This window comes from Mytilus edulis, unplaced genomic scaffold, assembly GCF_963676685.1.
Source record: "Mytilus edulis unplaced genomic scaffold, xbMytEdul2.2 SCAFFOLD_1805, whole genome shotgun sequence".
Lineage (NCBI taxonomy): Eukaryota > Metazoa > Mollusca > Bivalvia > Mytilida > Mytilidae > Mytilus > Mytilus edulis.
The window spans coordinates 1-16,312 of NW_027267593.1; the positions used below are offsets into that span (position 1 = coordinate 1).

At 32.1% G+C, this 16,312-nt stretch overlaps 2 protein-coding genes across 2 annotated transcripts; both read right to left on the bottom strand.

Annotated features, from left to right (window-relative positions):
* Positions 1–540: 540 nt before the first annotated feature.
* LOC139505662 (uncharacterized) lies at positions 541–4,980 on the bottom strand. The gene is made up of 2 exons (XM_071295146.1): positions 4,383–4,980; positions 541–1,379 (listed from the first exon to the last, which is right to left on the bottom strand). The coding sequence occupies exons 1-2, from the start codon at positions 4,816–4,818 to the stop codon at positions 823–825; spliced, it is 993 nt and encodes a 330-aa protein (XP_071151247.1). The 5' UTR covers positions 4,819–4,980; the 3' UTR covers positions 541–822.
* A 2,001-nt stretch (positions 4,981–6,981) lies between these two features.
* LOC139505661 (uncharacterized) lies at positions 6,982–11,010 on the bottom strand. The gene has a single exon (XM_071295145.1). It carries the CDS (start codon positions 10,810–10,812, stop codon positions 6,982–6,984), a length of 3,831 nt encoding a protein of 1,276 aa, XP_071151246.1. The 5' UTR covers positions 10,813–11,010.
* Between the last annotated feature and the right edge of the window lie 5,302 nt (positions 11,011–16,312).

The following is a 16,312-nucleotide window of genomic DNA, read 5'->3' on the forward strand; positions in this document are numbered from 1 at the left end:
CAAATTGTCATCAGTGTTTTGTTTTCTTAGTATTTTGAGTTTTGGTTTAACAATTTAACACTAATGTGCTTTAAAAGATAATCAAAATCACTAACTTAAGATGTCTAACATTAATACTACAATGACAATATAAAAAAATGTTGTCTTCCTGACAAACGACTAAAGACTATATAAATGTACTGTAAAAGTCATATGTTGTCTTCCTGACAAACGACTAAAGACTATATAAATTTACTGTAAAAGTCATATGTTGTCTTCCTGACAAACGACTAAAGACTATATAAATGTACTGTAAAAGTCATATGTTGTCTTCCTGACAAACGACTAAAGACTATATAAATGTACTGTAAAAGTCATTGGACATGATCACTTGAATAAGTTTCTTCTTCAAAGTTGTAGAACAAATTTAAATGTATGTGCTTTGAGAATATCAAAATCACTAACTTAAGAAGTTAACATCTATACTTCAATGGACAATATAGTTTTTTTTTGTCTTGCTGACAAATGACTTAAGATTATATATAAATGTACTGTAAAAGTCATTGGACACATTAACTTTAATAAGTGCTTGCACAAAGTTGTTTTAGAATGGTGTCTATTTAGATGGTGTAAATATGTTTTAAAAGAAATGTTAAATGCAGCTGTGCTATGCATATTCCAGTATTTTTGTAATTATCAGATAATAAAATTTAAATAAAATACATATATATGGATAAGGATAGTCTATTTATATTTCTAAAAAAGGTTAACAGGTAATGATACATGTATTCATGCTTTTGAAGAAATTTGGTACATGTACCTACATCACTGTAAAAGAATCTACTACGTTGTCAAAAGGTTAAAAGCGAATGTTTCTTCTAGAAAGAATTCTTCCATTTTGAGATGATCTTTAAGCAGTTCTTCTTTGTTGTTTAGTGTACAAAAGTTATTAATTTGAGTATTGAAGATTGTTAGTTTAGAGGGTTGGTTATCTTCAGGTTCATCTTCTGATTCTACATTTAATGTTGCAGTCAGACAGGAAACAAAGTTTTCTGTTTTTTGTAACATTTTGCAGAATGTGCATCTATTGTACTTTTCTTCTGTTAATATCTCTGGCAATTTCCTTGTACATGATTTGCACATATAACTTTGTGTTATTTTAATTTCTGTTACAGTTCCAACAATAGTTGTTGGTATTTCAGCAGCTGTTGCTTCATACTCTACAGCATTATTGAGATCTTCAGTTCTGTTGATCTTTGTGGACTTGGTTGTTGTGAGATATGTTTCATTTTTGAAGTTCCTCACGGACAAATTTTCAAAATTATATGTATTATCTAATTGCACACTTGAAACTGATGCATCCCATAGAGTAATTCTTATTTGGTTTGGTGTTGTCCACCACAATTATGTCTTGGAGATTTGTAGGATTGCCATAGAGCATTTGTACTTTAGGGATTTCAATTTTCATTACCTTGGCTGTTGTTGAAAGCTGAAAAGAGATAAGAAAAAAAACCATGTAGAATGAGCGTGTCAGGGATAAACTATAAAAGGGGGGGGGGGAGGGGTAGTTTATTTTTGTCAAAGTAGAAATTTATTTTTTTATTTTTCAATGTGGTCAAACAAATTACATTTTTCAAATTTTAACACTATAGGTTTATATAAATATCTTATTTATTTAAATGTATCGAATGAATTTCATGCAATATAGTTTATTCAAATTTGTGATTTGTACGGGATTATAGGATTAACATCTTCAAACACAATGAAAACAAGAGTGGACATAGATGAGTGTGGATAGTATTATGCATTCAGGGGTTGAATTTCAGATTTTTTGTGTACCAGCCAGTTGGACCAGTGGACTGAAAATTCTATTGGTCCTGCAAAAATGACATTTAACAAAGTCAAACATAAATTAAAGATGTTTACTTTTATTGTGGTGCCTTTGTTTACATATATTATACATTTTTCATAGAAGTTATTGTATGTGATTATGATAAAAGTTAATACATGTAGTATTCATTATCAAAATCAGGACCAAGAACTGTAAAAATGTTGTCATTGTTTTCAACATCATCATCTTTATGGCGACCATAGGGTGCCAAGTGGATGTCTGGAACGCTGTCCAGAAATATTCATTTAAATACTTGGCAGTGTATCAAATGAGCGGCGGTTTCATATCTTCCAAAAAGTTTTATTTTTTGTTTATTGTTAAGAACGCCCACCAAGATAGTAATTAAACTAATCAATTGCATTACTTCCAGTACTGTGTAATTGATTTTTCTGGTAATTTGTAATGTAAACAACTGAGATTGTGATGCAATCAGAGATTTTTATCGAAAATTTTAAACTGGTCCCCCAGACCACTAGCTGACAAAATCTACTGGTTCTGGACCACTGGACCAGCACCTATTTCGACCCCTGTGCATTACAAAGTATTGCATAAAACCAGGGTTTGAAATTAATGCAGGAGTTAATGCAGAAAACAGATGACTTACTTATGTGATTTTTCTGAGTCCAAAGGCAATAACTCTGCAAAAAAAATCACCAAACCAAAAAAAAAAATTTGAACTTGATCTGTAACTCACGGGGGGGGGGGGGGTCTCTTCCTATATAAAGGTATATACATATGTGCCGCTGGAATGGGTCCCTTTTTTGATCCATCAAATATATGAATGGGGGGGCAATTTTACCGAGGAAATATATCAATAGGTAGTAATTGACCGATTGAGATATATCAATGGGTCATAAATATATGAATGGGTTATGATTTCGCTGTGAAATATATGTATAGGTAGGGATTTCACAATTATTCAATATATGAATGGGGGGTGTTTTTAAAATCCCAGCTGCACAACTGTACCCAAAATCCCATGTTGAGACCCCCCCCCCCCCCCCCCCCCCCCCCCCCCCCGTGCTGTAACTTGTCACGGTCATATACAAAATATCAAATATCAAAGCAATATCTTCAGGCGCAACAAAACAATGTGTTGAAAGCTGATTTGCTGGAGAGATGGATTGACGTTGACATAATGCAAACCTATGTCTTCTTCAAATTTGTTTGTAGGCAACTATAAAATTTGCAAGATATGTACTCATGAGAGCACTAATGCCAGACTGACAAACTGATTAACATGATTAACAGACATAATGATATGGTATTTTTAGCGAAAGTCTACACATAAGCACGCATGGGACAATAAGTGAAGGAAATGGTAAACAAAGGTAGCTTAACCCTCTTGTTGCCGGAGGGACACTTGTGTCACTACCGGGAGTGCTGGAGGGACACATACACATGTACATGTATGTTCATGGTTAAATTTATGGAAGCTTCTCATCGATGCTGTATTTTTTTCAAACAAAAGACCAAAGATTAAACAGCGTTACGTTGTTGTCAAATGGGTGTAAAATGTACATGTAACAGTCATAAATTGAATGACGTTGTTATTTGGCATGTTATGTCTCAAGACGTTGAACTATAGTATTTTGCAACATAGGAAATGCAACCTTGAAAACAGTCGGCAGCAAGAGGGTTAATACAATGTATATGAATAGGCAAGATATATTTTGATTGGTGAACAGTTAATAATAGAATGAAGTTGTAGTTTTTGCACAGTTGCTAGAATTTTAGAGACAAAAATATAAAAACTAAAATTCAAGCAACTGTGGTTCTTAGAAGACGAAGTGGATTTTATTTTAACATTTGTTTTAGGAGAAAGGCGCTGCGGTATCTGTAGTGTTGCATTTGATAGCTTCTTATGGTTCATGTGAACTCTTTGGCTAAAATTGCTGATATTTAACCTAAAAATTTGCTCGAGTACAGAAAAAGTGGTACATTTGGAAAAGATTTAAGGCATATTGCATGACCTAGATAAATAAATTTCAAATATGTATTATATATATACTTTTAAGGATTTTGCTATATTGCATGACCTAGATAAATAAATTTCAAATATGTATTATAGTTTTAAGGATTTTGCTGTTCACTTTTTTTTCCATTCCTCCAGAAGGTGTTAAAATAAATTAAGTTGGGAAATTCCTCACAGGGTGTCCACAGGTTATAATTGGAGTGATAACAGTTTATGTCAATTGGTGGATTATACGTCAACAGTAAACTGAAAATTCAAATATAATCCACCAATTGGTGGTTATACCCGACTTGTTTGTCTGTACTCAGTAAATTTTGAAATAAAAATACAGCAATTTTACCCTAAGGGTCCACATGAATCTTAATCATTTATGCAAATGAGTGAGTGGTTCGTATAAAATAAAAGTTATTTTCTAAAATTACTTACAATAGATTTGACAGGAAGGGCCTGAACTTCAGTCAAATTTCTGGTAGGTGTTGTGGACTGTGTTTCTGGTTGGTGATTTAGAAATTTCAGTTTTCTAGCAGTCTGCACTACGGTTTTTTTTGTTGAGTATGATATCTGTACCGGTAGTCGTCCTTGATGGTGATTCAGTATAATTTGATAGCTTCAGTGGGGATTTACCCTTTGCTGCACTGTCTATTATTGGGCGTTTGGAAGCATCAAAACATACAACTCTTTTGTAATTGGAAGTATTGATCTGTAATGTGAAGTCAAAGTACTTTGAGTTCGTTCTGGAAATTTTTATGGGGGATAATCCATGTATAAATCCTTGATATTCTTCGCTGTCAGTAGCACTTGCTGGTCTTTTATTACTAGCCATTTTGTTATCAATCCCGCTGTCGTCGATTATGGCGGGAAATTTGTCCGAAGAGTGACGATTCAAAGTCGGTTGTTTTCGTACGTGAATCATATAATAAAAATTTTGGAAATTACATTTCTTTTTATAAATTTTGTGTAGAAGAGTAAACATATAAATATATATGTAAAGTATTCATCAAAGAATGTTAATCAATACACTAAACTTTCAAGCAAATCAGGACTTCGGGATAGTTCGGAGAGCCGACAATCTTTCTTCCGGAAAACATTTTGTTTTGGTAAATTACTCCGGATGAAGGAACACCTCAACCTATACAGCCATGTCATATATAAAAACAGTTGTAGTAACATAATGACTTATATATATATATTTATCATATATACAAGTTCCTACAGTACATAAAATGCAATTTAAATATCTAGAATAAAGAATGGAAATGTTAAATGCATAAATGCATAAATATTAGAATCTTTAATATTTCAACAGCTACTATCATAAGTATCAAACTAATACTTTTGTATTCAATAAAAATAAATGCTCAAATTATATCAGAAAGTAATGTTAGATTTTTTGTGAATCATCCATTTCTAGTGATAAAGTGAGAGATATTATTTCGAAATAGGATTGCAAATATTTCATGAGGAACAATTAGTGCGTAAGTTTAAATCATGAATCTAACAATGCAGTCACATTTATTCAATACATATAAATCAGCATGGCAAAAATTTCTGAATTAACAGTATTTATTGCTTTGTTAAAAGATCAAGTTTGTGTTCAGCAATCATCACATTATAAGACACTGTTATTTTTATCAAACATGCTTTAAATAATCATTTTGTTCAATATTATGCTATAACTGTTATTTTAAGGAATATAAATTTATTATTTTTTTTAATTAATTTTAACAGCTTAAAACAATTCTGATAAGCATTCTTGTAAACAAATGAATTTGTGATGAAATATGTACCAGTTTCACAAAAAATGCATTAGGCACAAATTTCTGCTCTATTAAGCAAATGTTCACAATTTTTTTCTCTACGAAGCAAATGTTTACACGAATTGTTCATTAGTTTCTGTTTTATAAATGACTTTTACATATTTATCAAATGTATAAGCAAAAATGCAACCACATAGTTGTGTAGAATGACAAATTAATGCAATATTTGATTTTTTTTCTCAACATTTAACTCTTTGCATAAATTAATGATTTACACATTTTGATAAACCTGTACTTAGAAAAAGACTTAATTGAAATCATAAGAAATCAAAAATGTTGGATTTATGGATTGTTTTTCAATTTGGAGAACTCCAAGAAATTATATTATAATAAAATATGTGGTATTTGTACAGAAACTGATTTATTATGTCTGATATGAACCTGAAAGCATTTCTTAAACAGAAAAGTCAATAAATATTGGATGAGATAAATATACAGATTGATTTAGCATTACAAAAATTAAACTGTACATAAATAATCATGATCAATGTTTAGTATATCATACATGTACAGTGAACAAAAGTATTGTAAATTGTATCAAATTATCTGTATGAAAAATTACAATGAATATATGTACATAACAGCAAGGATTTCAACATTATAAACATTTTGATTTTTTAATCATAGTACATCGAACAGCCAGTTAAATTTAAACATTTTGTAGGAAGAGAAACGAGGCATGGAACTTGTGGTCTTCAAAACTCCCTTTTTACATCTATATGAAAGAATGGTTTTTGATGGTATTCAAAAACAAATATTTCAAGAATTATATATAAATACATTTATTACAAGTAAATATCAGGAGTGTTCTCATTCAAAGTGCAAACAACTCTCCACTGATACAATGAGCATTCAGGTAGTAAAATTTGATGTCTCCAATCATTACTGACTTCAAATGAGTGGAATTCTACTTTTCTTCCATAGCAAAATGGTTGACCAATCACCAATGGCCTTTCTGCTATATGGAAGTCAAAGCAACACAGTTTCAAATTTCTTTACCTTTGCTACCTTTAATCCAGTGTACCTATAAAGAAGAAAGCTTTGTAAAGAAGCTTTCTTCTAAACAGGTAAATCTGGATATCAGGATTCTTGAAGCCAACTCATTTCTATTCCTACTTATAAAAAGGCAAATTTGTTGGAGTGGAAACCCATTTTCCTTTAAAACCACTCCTGCACATTTGAGGTTGCATTTTCAGCAACCCCAAATGTGTCATGTTTTTCAGCGGGTTTGATTTTCATGCTTTCAAACAAAGCTGGTTTTGGCATATAAAATAATTATGACACTGAATCATTGTATTTCAATGGCTACATATATAACTTTATGATCTGACCAATAGGGAATCAAGAACATCTGCTTCAAAATTTACCTTACTATCAAAATTTAGGAAAATTAAGTCCAACAATGTACCATAAGATGTAGTAGGTTTAGACACAATTTGTGAACAGCAAAATGAATCTATCATGAACTTTAAAAAAGAAGTGTTCCCAGTGTTTAAATCAATATTAAAGTCTCCCATTATGATAAGTTTTGGGTGTCTTAAATACACGTCAGGAAGAAGGTTTGCAAGGAAAGTATCTTTTAGTTGTTGCAATTTGCAGTTTGGTGCTTTGTAAACAAAGACAACCTGAAAAAGACCTTTGCTGGGTGATATTATGTCTGCTATTACAAACTCTAAAGATGGAGTTGAGAAAGTTACTGTATTGTGAAGAACACAATCATTTCTATAATATAATACCAATCCATGAGGTGGTCTTGTATTAAAGTTTGTTTGCTTTTGGTCTAAGCGTACTGGTGGTTCAAAACCAGGTACATGAAAATCATCATTTTCATCTGTTGAAATAAGTCTTGATTCAGCAATACCAATAACATCAGCATCCAAGATGTTAGGGTCTGATTTAACGTCATTAAAATGAGCATGCAATGACCTTGTGTTGTGAAAAACTACTTTAAAATAGTTACTTGATAAGTTATACAATGGCTTAAAGCACAACTGTAGAGTTGCATCTGTTCTTAGTCTGAGTAATTCTTGTCGAACACAATCTGCTACAGCTATTGCTTCTTGATTAAGATCTAATATCTGTAATCCAGTTAAGGATGTTACTCTGCTTAGTGCAACATAGTGAATATGTGGTATTTTCCCTTTACGTTTTGATTTCAGACTAACAACAACCTCGTGTAATGTATCTCCTTGCGATTTATGAATTGTTTTTCCAGCTGCTGGGCGAAGAGGAAACTGAATTCTTTCAAATGTCTTATATTTATAAGTAAATGATCTTTTAATGTCAAACATTGGAGTCCATGTTTTTTCAACATCTTTTCCGTACAAGTGTGAATATTTTTTTCTATTGTTAGCACCTATTTTGGCATCTTCAAACTTAACCCATATGATACTTGGTCTTAAAGATGTAGTTTTGCACTCAATCAATTTAAGTTCACAAGTTGAACCATTTGTAAGACCATCAGTGACTTCAATATTAGCTGTAAGATCATATTTCATCCCAATTGCTAGTACTACTTCTTTTGCAAGATTGGCTGTATCAGACTGTTTTTCTGGTAAAGAACTCAGTAATTTTGTTTTTACAGAGGCTGGTAAATCCCCACAAACTGTGTCAACTGCTTTAACTTTAACCTTTTGTGAGCCTAATTTAGATATGTATAGCAAATTAAAATTATCCACTAAAGCATTTTCAACAAACAAATGTGTAGCATTAGTTTTGTATGTTGGATCACTGATTGAAACAGTTCTGGTATTTAAAACTGCAAAATCATTTTCAGTCAGCTGATTTTGTCTCAACCTGTTTAGTAACAAAGCAAATTCTAAATCATCTTTTTGTCTCATTATTTCAGTAAGTTCATGAAAAGAAAATAATAATTTCCAGTAATTAGGGGCTAATGCTGTTAATCCTTTACTAAGATCATTGAAAATCCAACTGTCAAATACAGGCTGGAGTTGGAAAAAGTCACCAATAGCTATGATACTAACTCCACCAAATGAACAGTTACTTCCCTTGATTTTTTTCAGCCTTCTCTCCAGTAAAGAGAACATTTTGTTTCCAACCATTGAAATTTCATCAATCAAAATCAGAGACAAATTTCTGTATTTCATTCTGAGTGTATTGAGAACATCACATGACAATGACTGGTCAAGTCCTTTATTTGGTTGTATCTGGAAAGCATTGTGAATGGTCAGACCATTTATATTGTAAGCTGCCTTTCCAGTAGGAGCACAAAGAAGAATTCTAATATCGTCAGGGTCCTCACCTTCAATAGAACATAAGTGTCTGTGTAAAGCTTGAAATATTGCTCTGACAACTACAGATTTTCCACATCCTGCTCCACCTGTCAAAAATGTATAAAATGGTTCATGTTTTGTTTTAACCCATGTGACAACATGTTGGAAAAATTCCCACTGCTTTTTATTCAAGGATCTTATCAATCCAAAATAATCACTCTCACTTATTCTGTTGGCATGATTTGTCAATTCTACTGTTCTTGCTTCTATTCCAACTTCACGGGACATATCATACAGTCTATGTTCTGTTGGTCTATCTGGATTGAAATGAACATACTGTTCAGATTCTGTTGGGCCTATTTCAGCATCTTCCATTTCTACTTGTTGTGTGGCAGGTGCTATTTGATCATTCTCATTACATTCATTTTCTGCCTCTTCTATAGCTTTCTCTAGATCTATTACTTTACCCTCATATTGCTTGGCTTTTTTTTCTAATAGTCTTGCAACAGTCAAGTACATTTTTTCAAATGTTTCATGTCCACATTGCAAATCTGAAAGTTCATTTCTCCATGGATAAAATAACATTAAGCGTTCTCTGTAGAAGTTTTCAGAGTCAGTCTTGTAATTGTATTTAACATATCTTATAACCTTAGGTGTTTTTCTTTGGTATATTCTAATACCATTCTTCAGAGTTAAGTCAATTTTGTTATTGTTTTCTTCTATAACATCTGTATTTGCCTCTTCATTTTCACTTTCAGATCCATTGTCCTGCTGTTCTGATTCATGATCTGAGGACTCTGAAGTTTTAGGATACTGCAATTCAAGTTCAGATACATAGTCGGCTAGACACCAATTCTCTAGTTGTTTTGGTCTACGCGAGTATCTTTTAATATCATTGTCTGATTCTATTTCAGTAGAGTCTGGGCCTAGTTTTTCTAGGGCTGATGATTGCTTTAGGAGGAAAGTTCTTTTGTGATGTGGAGATGTGTTAATGAATACAACTTGTCTTGTAGCTTTTGTTAAAGGCATCTGTAGTGTTAAGTAGGTTGCTTCTTTTGCGCTTGTCTCAACAGAATTTGAAAAGTAATTCCCAATGTGTCTTACTTGATGCTTCAAGTCTAAATTTCCCTGTCGTGCTTCTTTTGCTGCTTGATCTAGTAATGCACTCATACCTTTTTGTGATTTACTTATGTATGAAACAATATACACTGCACATGCAAATGCATCTAAAACAAACTGTAAATCATGATTTGCTTGCCAGGCTACCAACACAGTTTTCATGTAACCATTAACACGGACTTCAGATGGTTTTCGTTTGAGAAAAACTTTTGGACCACTCAAGTTGCTTCTAATGGCCTTAATGTAATTTTCATCATTCATTTGTAATACATCATCTAAAAACATGTCATATGTCATCTGGTCTATATCTTCAGAATTGTGAAGTGTATTAATTTCGTTTTGTATTTCTTTATATATAGCCTTGTGTTTTTCTATGTCATCATTTTCTCCCAAAGGTTCTAAAATAACTGTTGCTTTCATAGGTGGAAGGGGAAAACCAAAACGACAAATTGGGTGACCTTTTTTTCTGCATGTTTTTGAATGTTTATGAACTTGCAAATTGACTAAACTATCATTTTCTAAAAGTGAACAGGAGACATATTTATCAATAAATGCTACAACATCTTCATTTGAATCACTTTCATATACTGGTGCATTTTTAATCCAAATTAAGATATGAATATGTGGTGAACCTCTCTGTTGAAATTCAACCCTATAAAAAAAATCTGTCAATTTTCCAATAGGATCATGATCACTTTTCAACACCAAGTTTATAAACTGTTGGACACGATAATCAAAATATCTAGAGCATGTCACAGGGTCTTTCTGAACAAGTTTAGATTTCTGATGCCAATCCATTTCTTCCAATTCTTTGTCAGTATACTCTTTTCCATCATTTAATTTGCCTAGAATTCGTAGCAAATCTTTCCAGTTAGTGTCTGCAGATGAAAGAGAGCCACACCACGTTGGAAGACCCTACTGTCTAATCATTGCAAACAAATCTTTTTTCCTCTTTTCAAGGTATACTGGAGAATTTCTTAAACTTCTAAAGATATAATAACCTTCATCCAATCTTACAAGATCATTCACAGTGTTAGGATTCAGTACATCTTTTGCTGTCCATTTTTTCCTTCTGATTGACACCTTCTCAGAGCAAGATAGACCTTATCACTGATGTTTTTTAACTGAATTTTCTTTAACTTAAAAAAAATGTTTGGTACAGACTGTGCTACTCTCCTATCCATGGACCTAAGTTCCCATTTAACAATATCAGTATAGTGAACAGAAACAGACCTGTCTTTGTTATCTGGTCTCCTTTGACCACAAAATATAGTTGGAAAAGATAAGTACTCTGCATCAGGATCACTGTAGAGACTAATTGGTCGTTGACCTTCACCGGGAGCAAAAGTTAAACCTGCATCACATAGTGGATTGTCGTCTGGAATGTGATCTAACAGTGTATCTGTGTTTCCAACATGCGTTTCACTTTCATCTACTTCACTGAAATGATCGGAGTCATGGTCTGAATTATTTTCATCTTGGTTATCCTCTTGTTCAGTACTATTGTTTTCAATTTGTCTTTCTTCTTCATTTATTTTTGCTATTTCGGTAATCCAATCATCATTTATTTCAATCCCAGAAGACTTGTACAAGTCACTTGTTCTCATTAAATAATGTAATGCACAAATGACAGCAAATGGTCGGACATTTTCACTAAAATCACATTTTTTGAATTCAAGCTTTTTCTTCAATTTAACTGATATTGTACCTGATTTCTCTATTGTATGTGGAAGAGAATTTATCGTAGGTTGAACTTCAACAGGCACATTTACAACATTGCCTTTAACTGATAACTGTCCACCTCTAGGCAACTGTCGAATCTGCATAAAAGGAATTCTTAATGATAATAGTCTCTCTTCTAAAGGATACAAATTTAATTCTTTTGGTTTTTGAGGAAATCCCATTTTATTTGCTATTGCAAAACGAGGTATTTTTCGTCTTTTAATTGCATTTAGACAAGTGTGGCATATCCATTCTATCTGCTGTACAGATTTAAAATTAGTAAAGCAATGAGTCATGTTAGCAGGAGTGTTAGTTTTGACAGTTTTAGAATTTACTACAGAATCACAGAACCAAGTTTGATGACATGAAGTACATATATATGTAGGACCTTGATTTATTTTTGTTTTAAAATTTCTTATGCAAGCATCAAGGGTTATACCCTGAGTTCTTTTCTTTTTCAGGTCTTTTTCATGATCTGTAAAATCAATGTTTTTTCTTTTAGTACTTTTGACTGTCTTTTCATAACATCTGTCTATATCTAGGTTTTTGTGTCTAGAACTTCGTTTCTTCAAACGCTCAATTTCTAAATTTTCTGGATTTGACCTATATTCTCTTTTTCTGTGGAAGTCTTGTTCAGACTCATGTTTTCTGTAGTCTTCATTTTGTCTGGCAATCTTTTTCTTTTCTGTTTCGTTTCTTTTGAAATCTTCATTCTTTCTAGCCTGTCTTTTAGAATTAAGTTCTCTTCTATTGAAATCTACATTCTTTCTAGCCTGTCTTTTAGAAGCAAGTTCTCTTTGTCTTTCCATCTGTCTTATATCAGAATTATCTCTTTGAGACTTCTTACTTTCCGCTTCAGCCCTTCTATAATTTTCATCCTTTCTAACTTTTCTTTTAGCAGCAAGTTCTCTTTTATTGAAATCTTCATTCTTTCTAGCCTGTCTTTTAGCAGCAAGTTCTCTTTGTCTTTCCATCTGTCTTATATCAGAATTATCTCTTTGAGACTTCTTACTTTCCGCTTCAGCCCTTCTATAATTTTCATCCTTTCTAACTTTTCTTTTAGCAGCAAGTTCTCTTTTATTGAAATCTTCATTCTTTCTAGCCTGTCTTTTAGCAGCAAGTTCTCTTTGTCTTTCCATCTGTCTTATATCAGAATTATCTCTTTGAGACTTCTTACTTTCCGCTTCAGCCCTTCTATAATTTTCATCCTTTCTAACTTTTCTTTTAGCAGCAAGTTCTCTTTTATTGAAATCTTCATTCTTTCTAGCCTGTCTTTTAGCAGCAAGTTCTCTTTGTCTTTCCATCTGTCTTATATCAGAATTATCTCTTTGAGACTTCTTACTTTCCGCTTCAGCCCTTCTATAATTTTCATCCTTTCTAACTTTTCTTTTAGCAGCAAGTTCTCTTTTATTGAAATCTTCATTCTTTCTAGCCTGTCTTTTAGCAGCCAGTTCTGTTTTTTTAAAATCTTCATTCTTTCTAGCCTCTCTTTTAGAATAAAGTTCTCTTTGTCTCTCTATCTGCCTAATATCAGAATCATCTCTCTGAGACTTTTTTTTTATCTGCTTCAGTTTTTCTATAATTTTTATCTTTTCTGGAATATCTTTTTGCATTTAATTCTTTTTCCTTGAATTTTTTATTTTTTCTTCTATTTTGCATGTAGTTTTTCATATATACAAATTTGGGTACCTTCATGTACTGGTTGGAAACTTTTTTCTGTTTTGTGTTCCTTAGTGTCTGATCATCGAAATAATTCTTAATCTGCTTGGTCACATCTTTGTCAGTATCTTTACTACTGATACATACAGGTAAAATTTCAAATTGAGAGTCTAAATCAATTTGTAAACTTGTATAAAAAGCATATAAGTAACTGAGGAGGTCATGCAAGTCAGCAAATCCAATCAAAATACTTTTGCCAGAAGAATCTAATGGATTATTCAGTGTACATTCTGAATGAGAATGAGTGTCAAAAAAATAGTATGTATGATTAAAATAATAAACTGCCGAACATATGGCTCCAATCATTATAAGAAATTTGTTAGACTGCTTTATACAATTTTGAATTGCTTCTTGTAATGTTAGAAATCCAGTCAACTCTTGGTACTGTAAAGCTAGACCAAACAGAATAGTCTGTTTGTTAATTATAAAAGTCCCTTCAGGAATTTCTATTTTGATGGGAATTTCATCAAAATTTAAAAGCATATTTTTAAATAATCCCTGTGTTGTTAATTCTTGAACATGCTTCCTGTAAATATCATCACCTTTATTCAAAATATAATCTAGGTTCAGTGTGTTTGAATCAAAATTTGATGTAGAAAGTGATAAGAAAACTAAGCAATTACAAGTACATTGGTTTCCCCTGCTTTGATCAGCAAATTTTGTGGCATATTGGTCAAAAGTTCCAAATTTCAGAAATTTTGCATTAAAAGAATTGAAATAATCAGATATTTCTTCTAAATCACTTTTAGATTGTTCATTTTGGTCTTGCAATAGATCAGTTTGAATATTACTATGAGAATTTTTTCGTGCATAACTATTGTTTGATTCATTTGACAGAATATCTGTTTGTATTTGACAAGTTTCTTTTGCACAGCAATTGTTACTGTTTTCATTCAAGTCTTTTGCACAGCAATTGTTACTGTTTTCATTCAATTCTTTTGCACAGTTATTGTTACTGTTTTCATTCAATTCTTTTGCACAGTTATTGTTACTGTTTATATTCAATTCCTTTGCACAGTTATTGTTACTGTTTTGATTCAAATTAGATAGTTTATGTTCATTTAATTTAGATAGTTCAAGTTTATTCAATTCACATTTTTGAAGTATATTCAGTTCAGATATTTCAAGTGTTTTCAATTTAGATTTTTCAAGTATATTCAGTTCAGATATTTCAAGTGTTTTCAATTCAGATTTTTCGAGTAGTTTCAAGTTACTGTTGTTTGCATTTGTGTGGAGGTCAGTATCCCCCATATTATTTGAGTTACTGTTGTTTATATTTGTGTGGAGGTCAGTATCCCCCATGTTATTTGAGTTACTGTTGTTGTGGGTGTCAGTATCACCTATGTCAAGGTCGAACTCTGTACTGTTAATAGGGCCAGTATCCCTAGTCAAGTCTGTCAGTCTCTTTTTCTTTGGGTTTTTCACACCATGTTTAGCCTCAGCTGCCCTCCAATTTTTTCTTCTTGGCATCTTTAAAAATCTAAAAATACATATGCAAACAATGTACAATAACAAGAACAAAATGTTATAAATGAAGAGTGTGATAAAAGAAAGGCTAGACGAACAATTACATAATGAGAGCTAGTATGATTGGGGTAGAAATAGTACCTTTATATATATCATGAATATAACATGTGTTTTCTGCCATAGAGTTGGCACTTGTTCAGACATATTTAAAGCTATATATCTATATATGTGTCTAGAATATTTAATGCTTCATGTATTTGAATTAATAATATATCAAAGTGCAATTATAGTTTCTAAACATGAAGCCTTTGGTAAAATAAGGAAAAGTTATGTTATGTCCATTTTATCATGATTAATATTATGTCCTTTTTTTCTTCTTTTTTTTGGCATGTGAAAAAATGACCATTTTAGAAATTGGTATTGCTAGTGCATTTGTGTATATTTGATTTACCAGTATTGCAATTTGAATAACACATATGGACACAAACATGATGGTAGTCTCACATATCAGATATCAGCTCAAAATGTGAAGGCGTATAGAAAAAAAAGTCTGTATAACTGTTATTTTCAACAATTTATCAGTCCAAAGACCATAATTTCTGCAATAATTAGCAGGCCGGAACAAAAGTGAAACTTAATCTGTAACTCATCACGGTTAATTCACATACTTAAAATCAGCCCTACATCTGAAGGCATTTACAAAACAAGAATGTATTCATACTACATGGATGCCCCACTCGCACTATAATTTTCTATGTTTTGTAGATCGTGAAATTGGGGTCAAAACTTTAATTTGGATTTAAAATTAAAAAGATCATATCATAGGGAACATGTGTACTAAGTTTCAAGTAGATGTGACCTTAAATTAATCAAAAACTACCTTGACAAACATTTTTAACCTGAACTTTGCACTTTCATTTTCTATATTCAGTGGACCATGAAATTGGGCTCAAAATTATAATTTGGCATTAAAATTAGAAAGATCATATCATGGGGAACATGTGTACTAAGTTTCAAGTGGATTGGACTTCAACTTCATCAAAAACTACCTTGACAAAAAACATTAACCTGAAATGGGACAAACGGACGCACAGACAAACGAACAGACAGACCAGAAGACATAATGCCTCTCTAGTATCGTAGGTGGGGCATAAAAAGTATGTATAACTGTGATTTTCAACAATTTATTTTCTACAAAAATTAGCGGAGCAGAACGAGACTTTAACTTGAACACATCATGGTCAACTCATATACCAAAAATTAGCCAAATATCTGTCAGCGTTTAGAAAAAAAACTCTGAATAATGGTTTGTTCCGGGATGAAGGAATGATGAAAATTTGGAATTACGGAATAACAGAATTCGGAATTACAGAATTTCAGAAATGTAGAA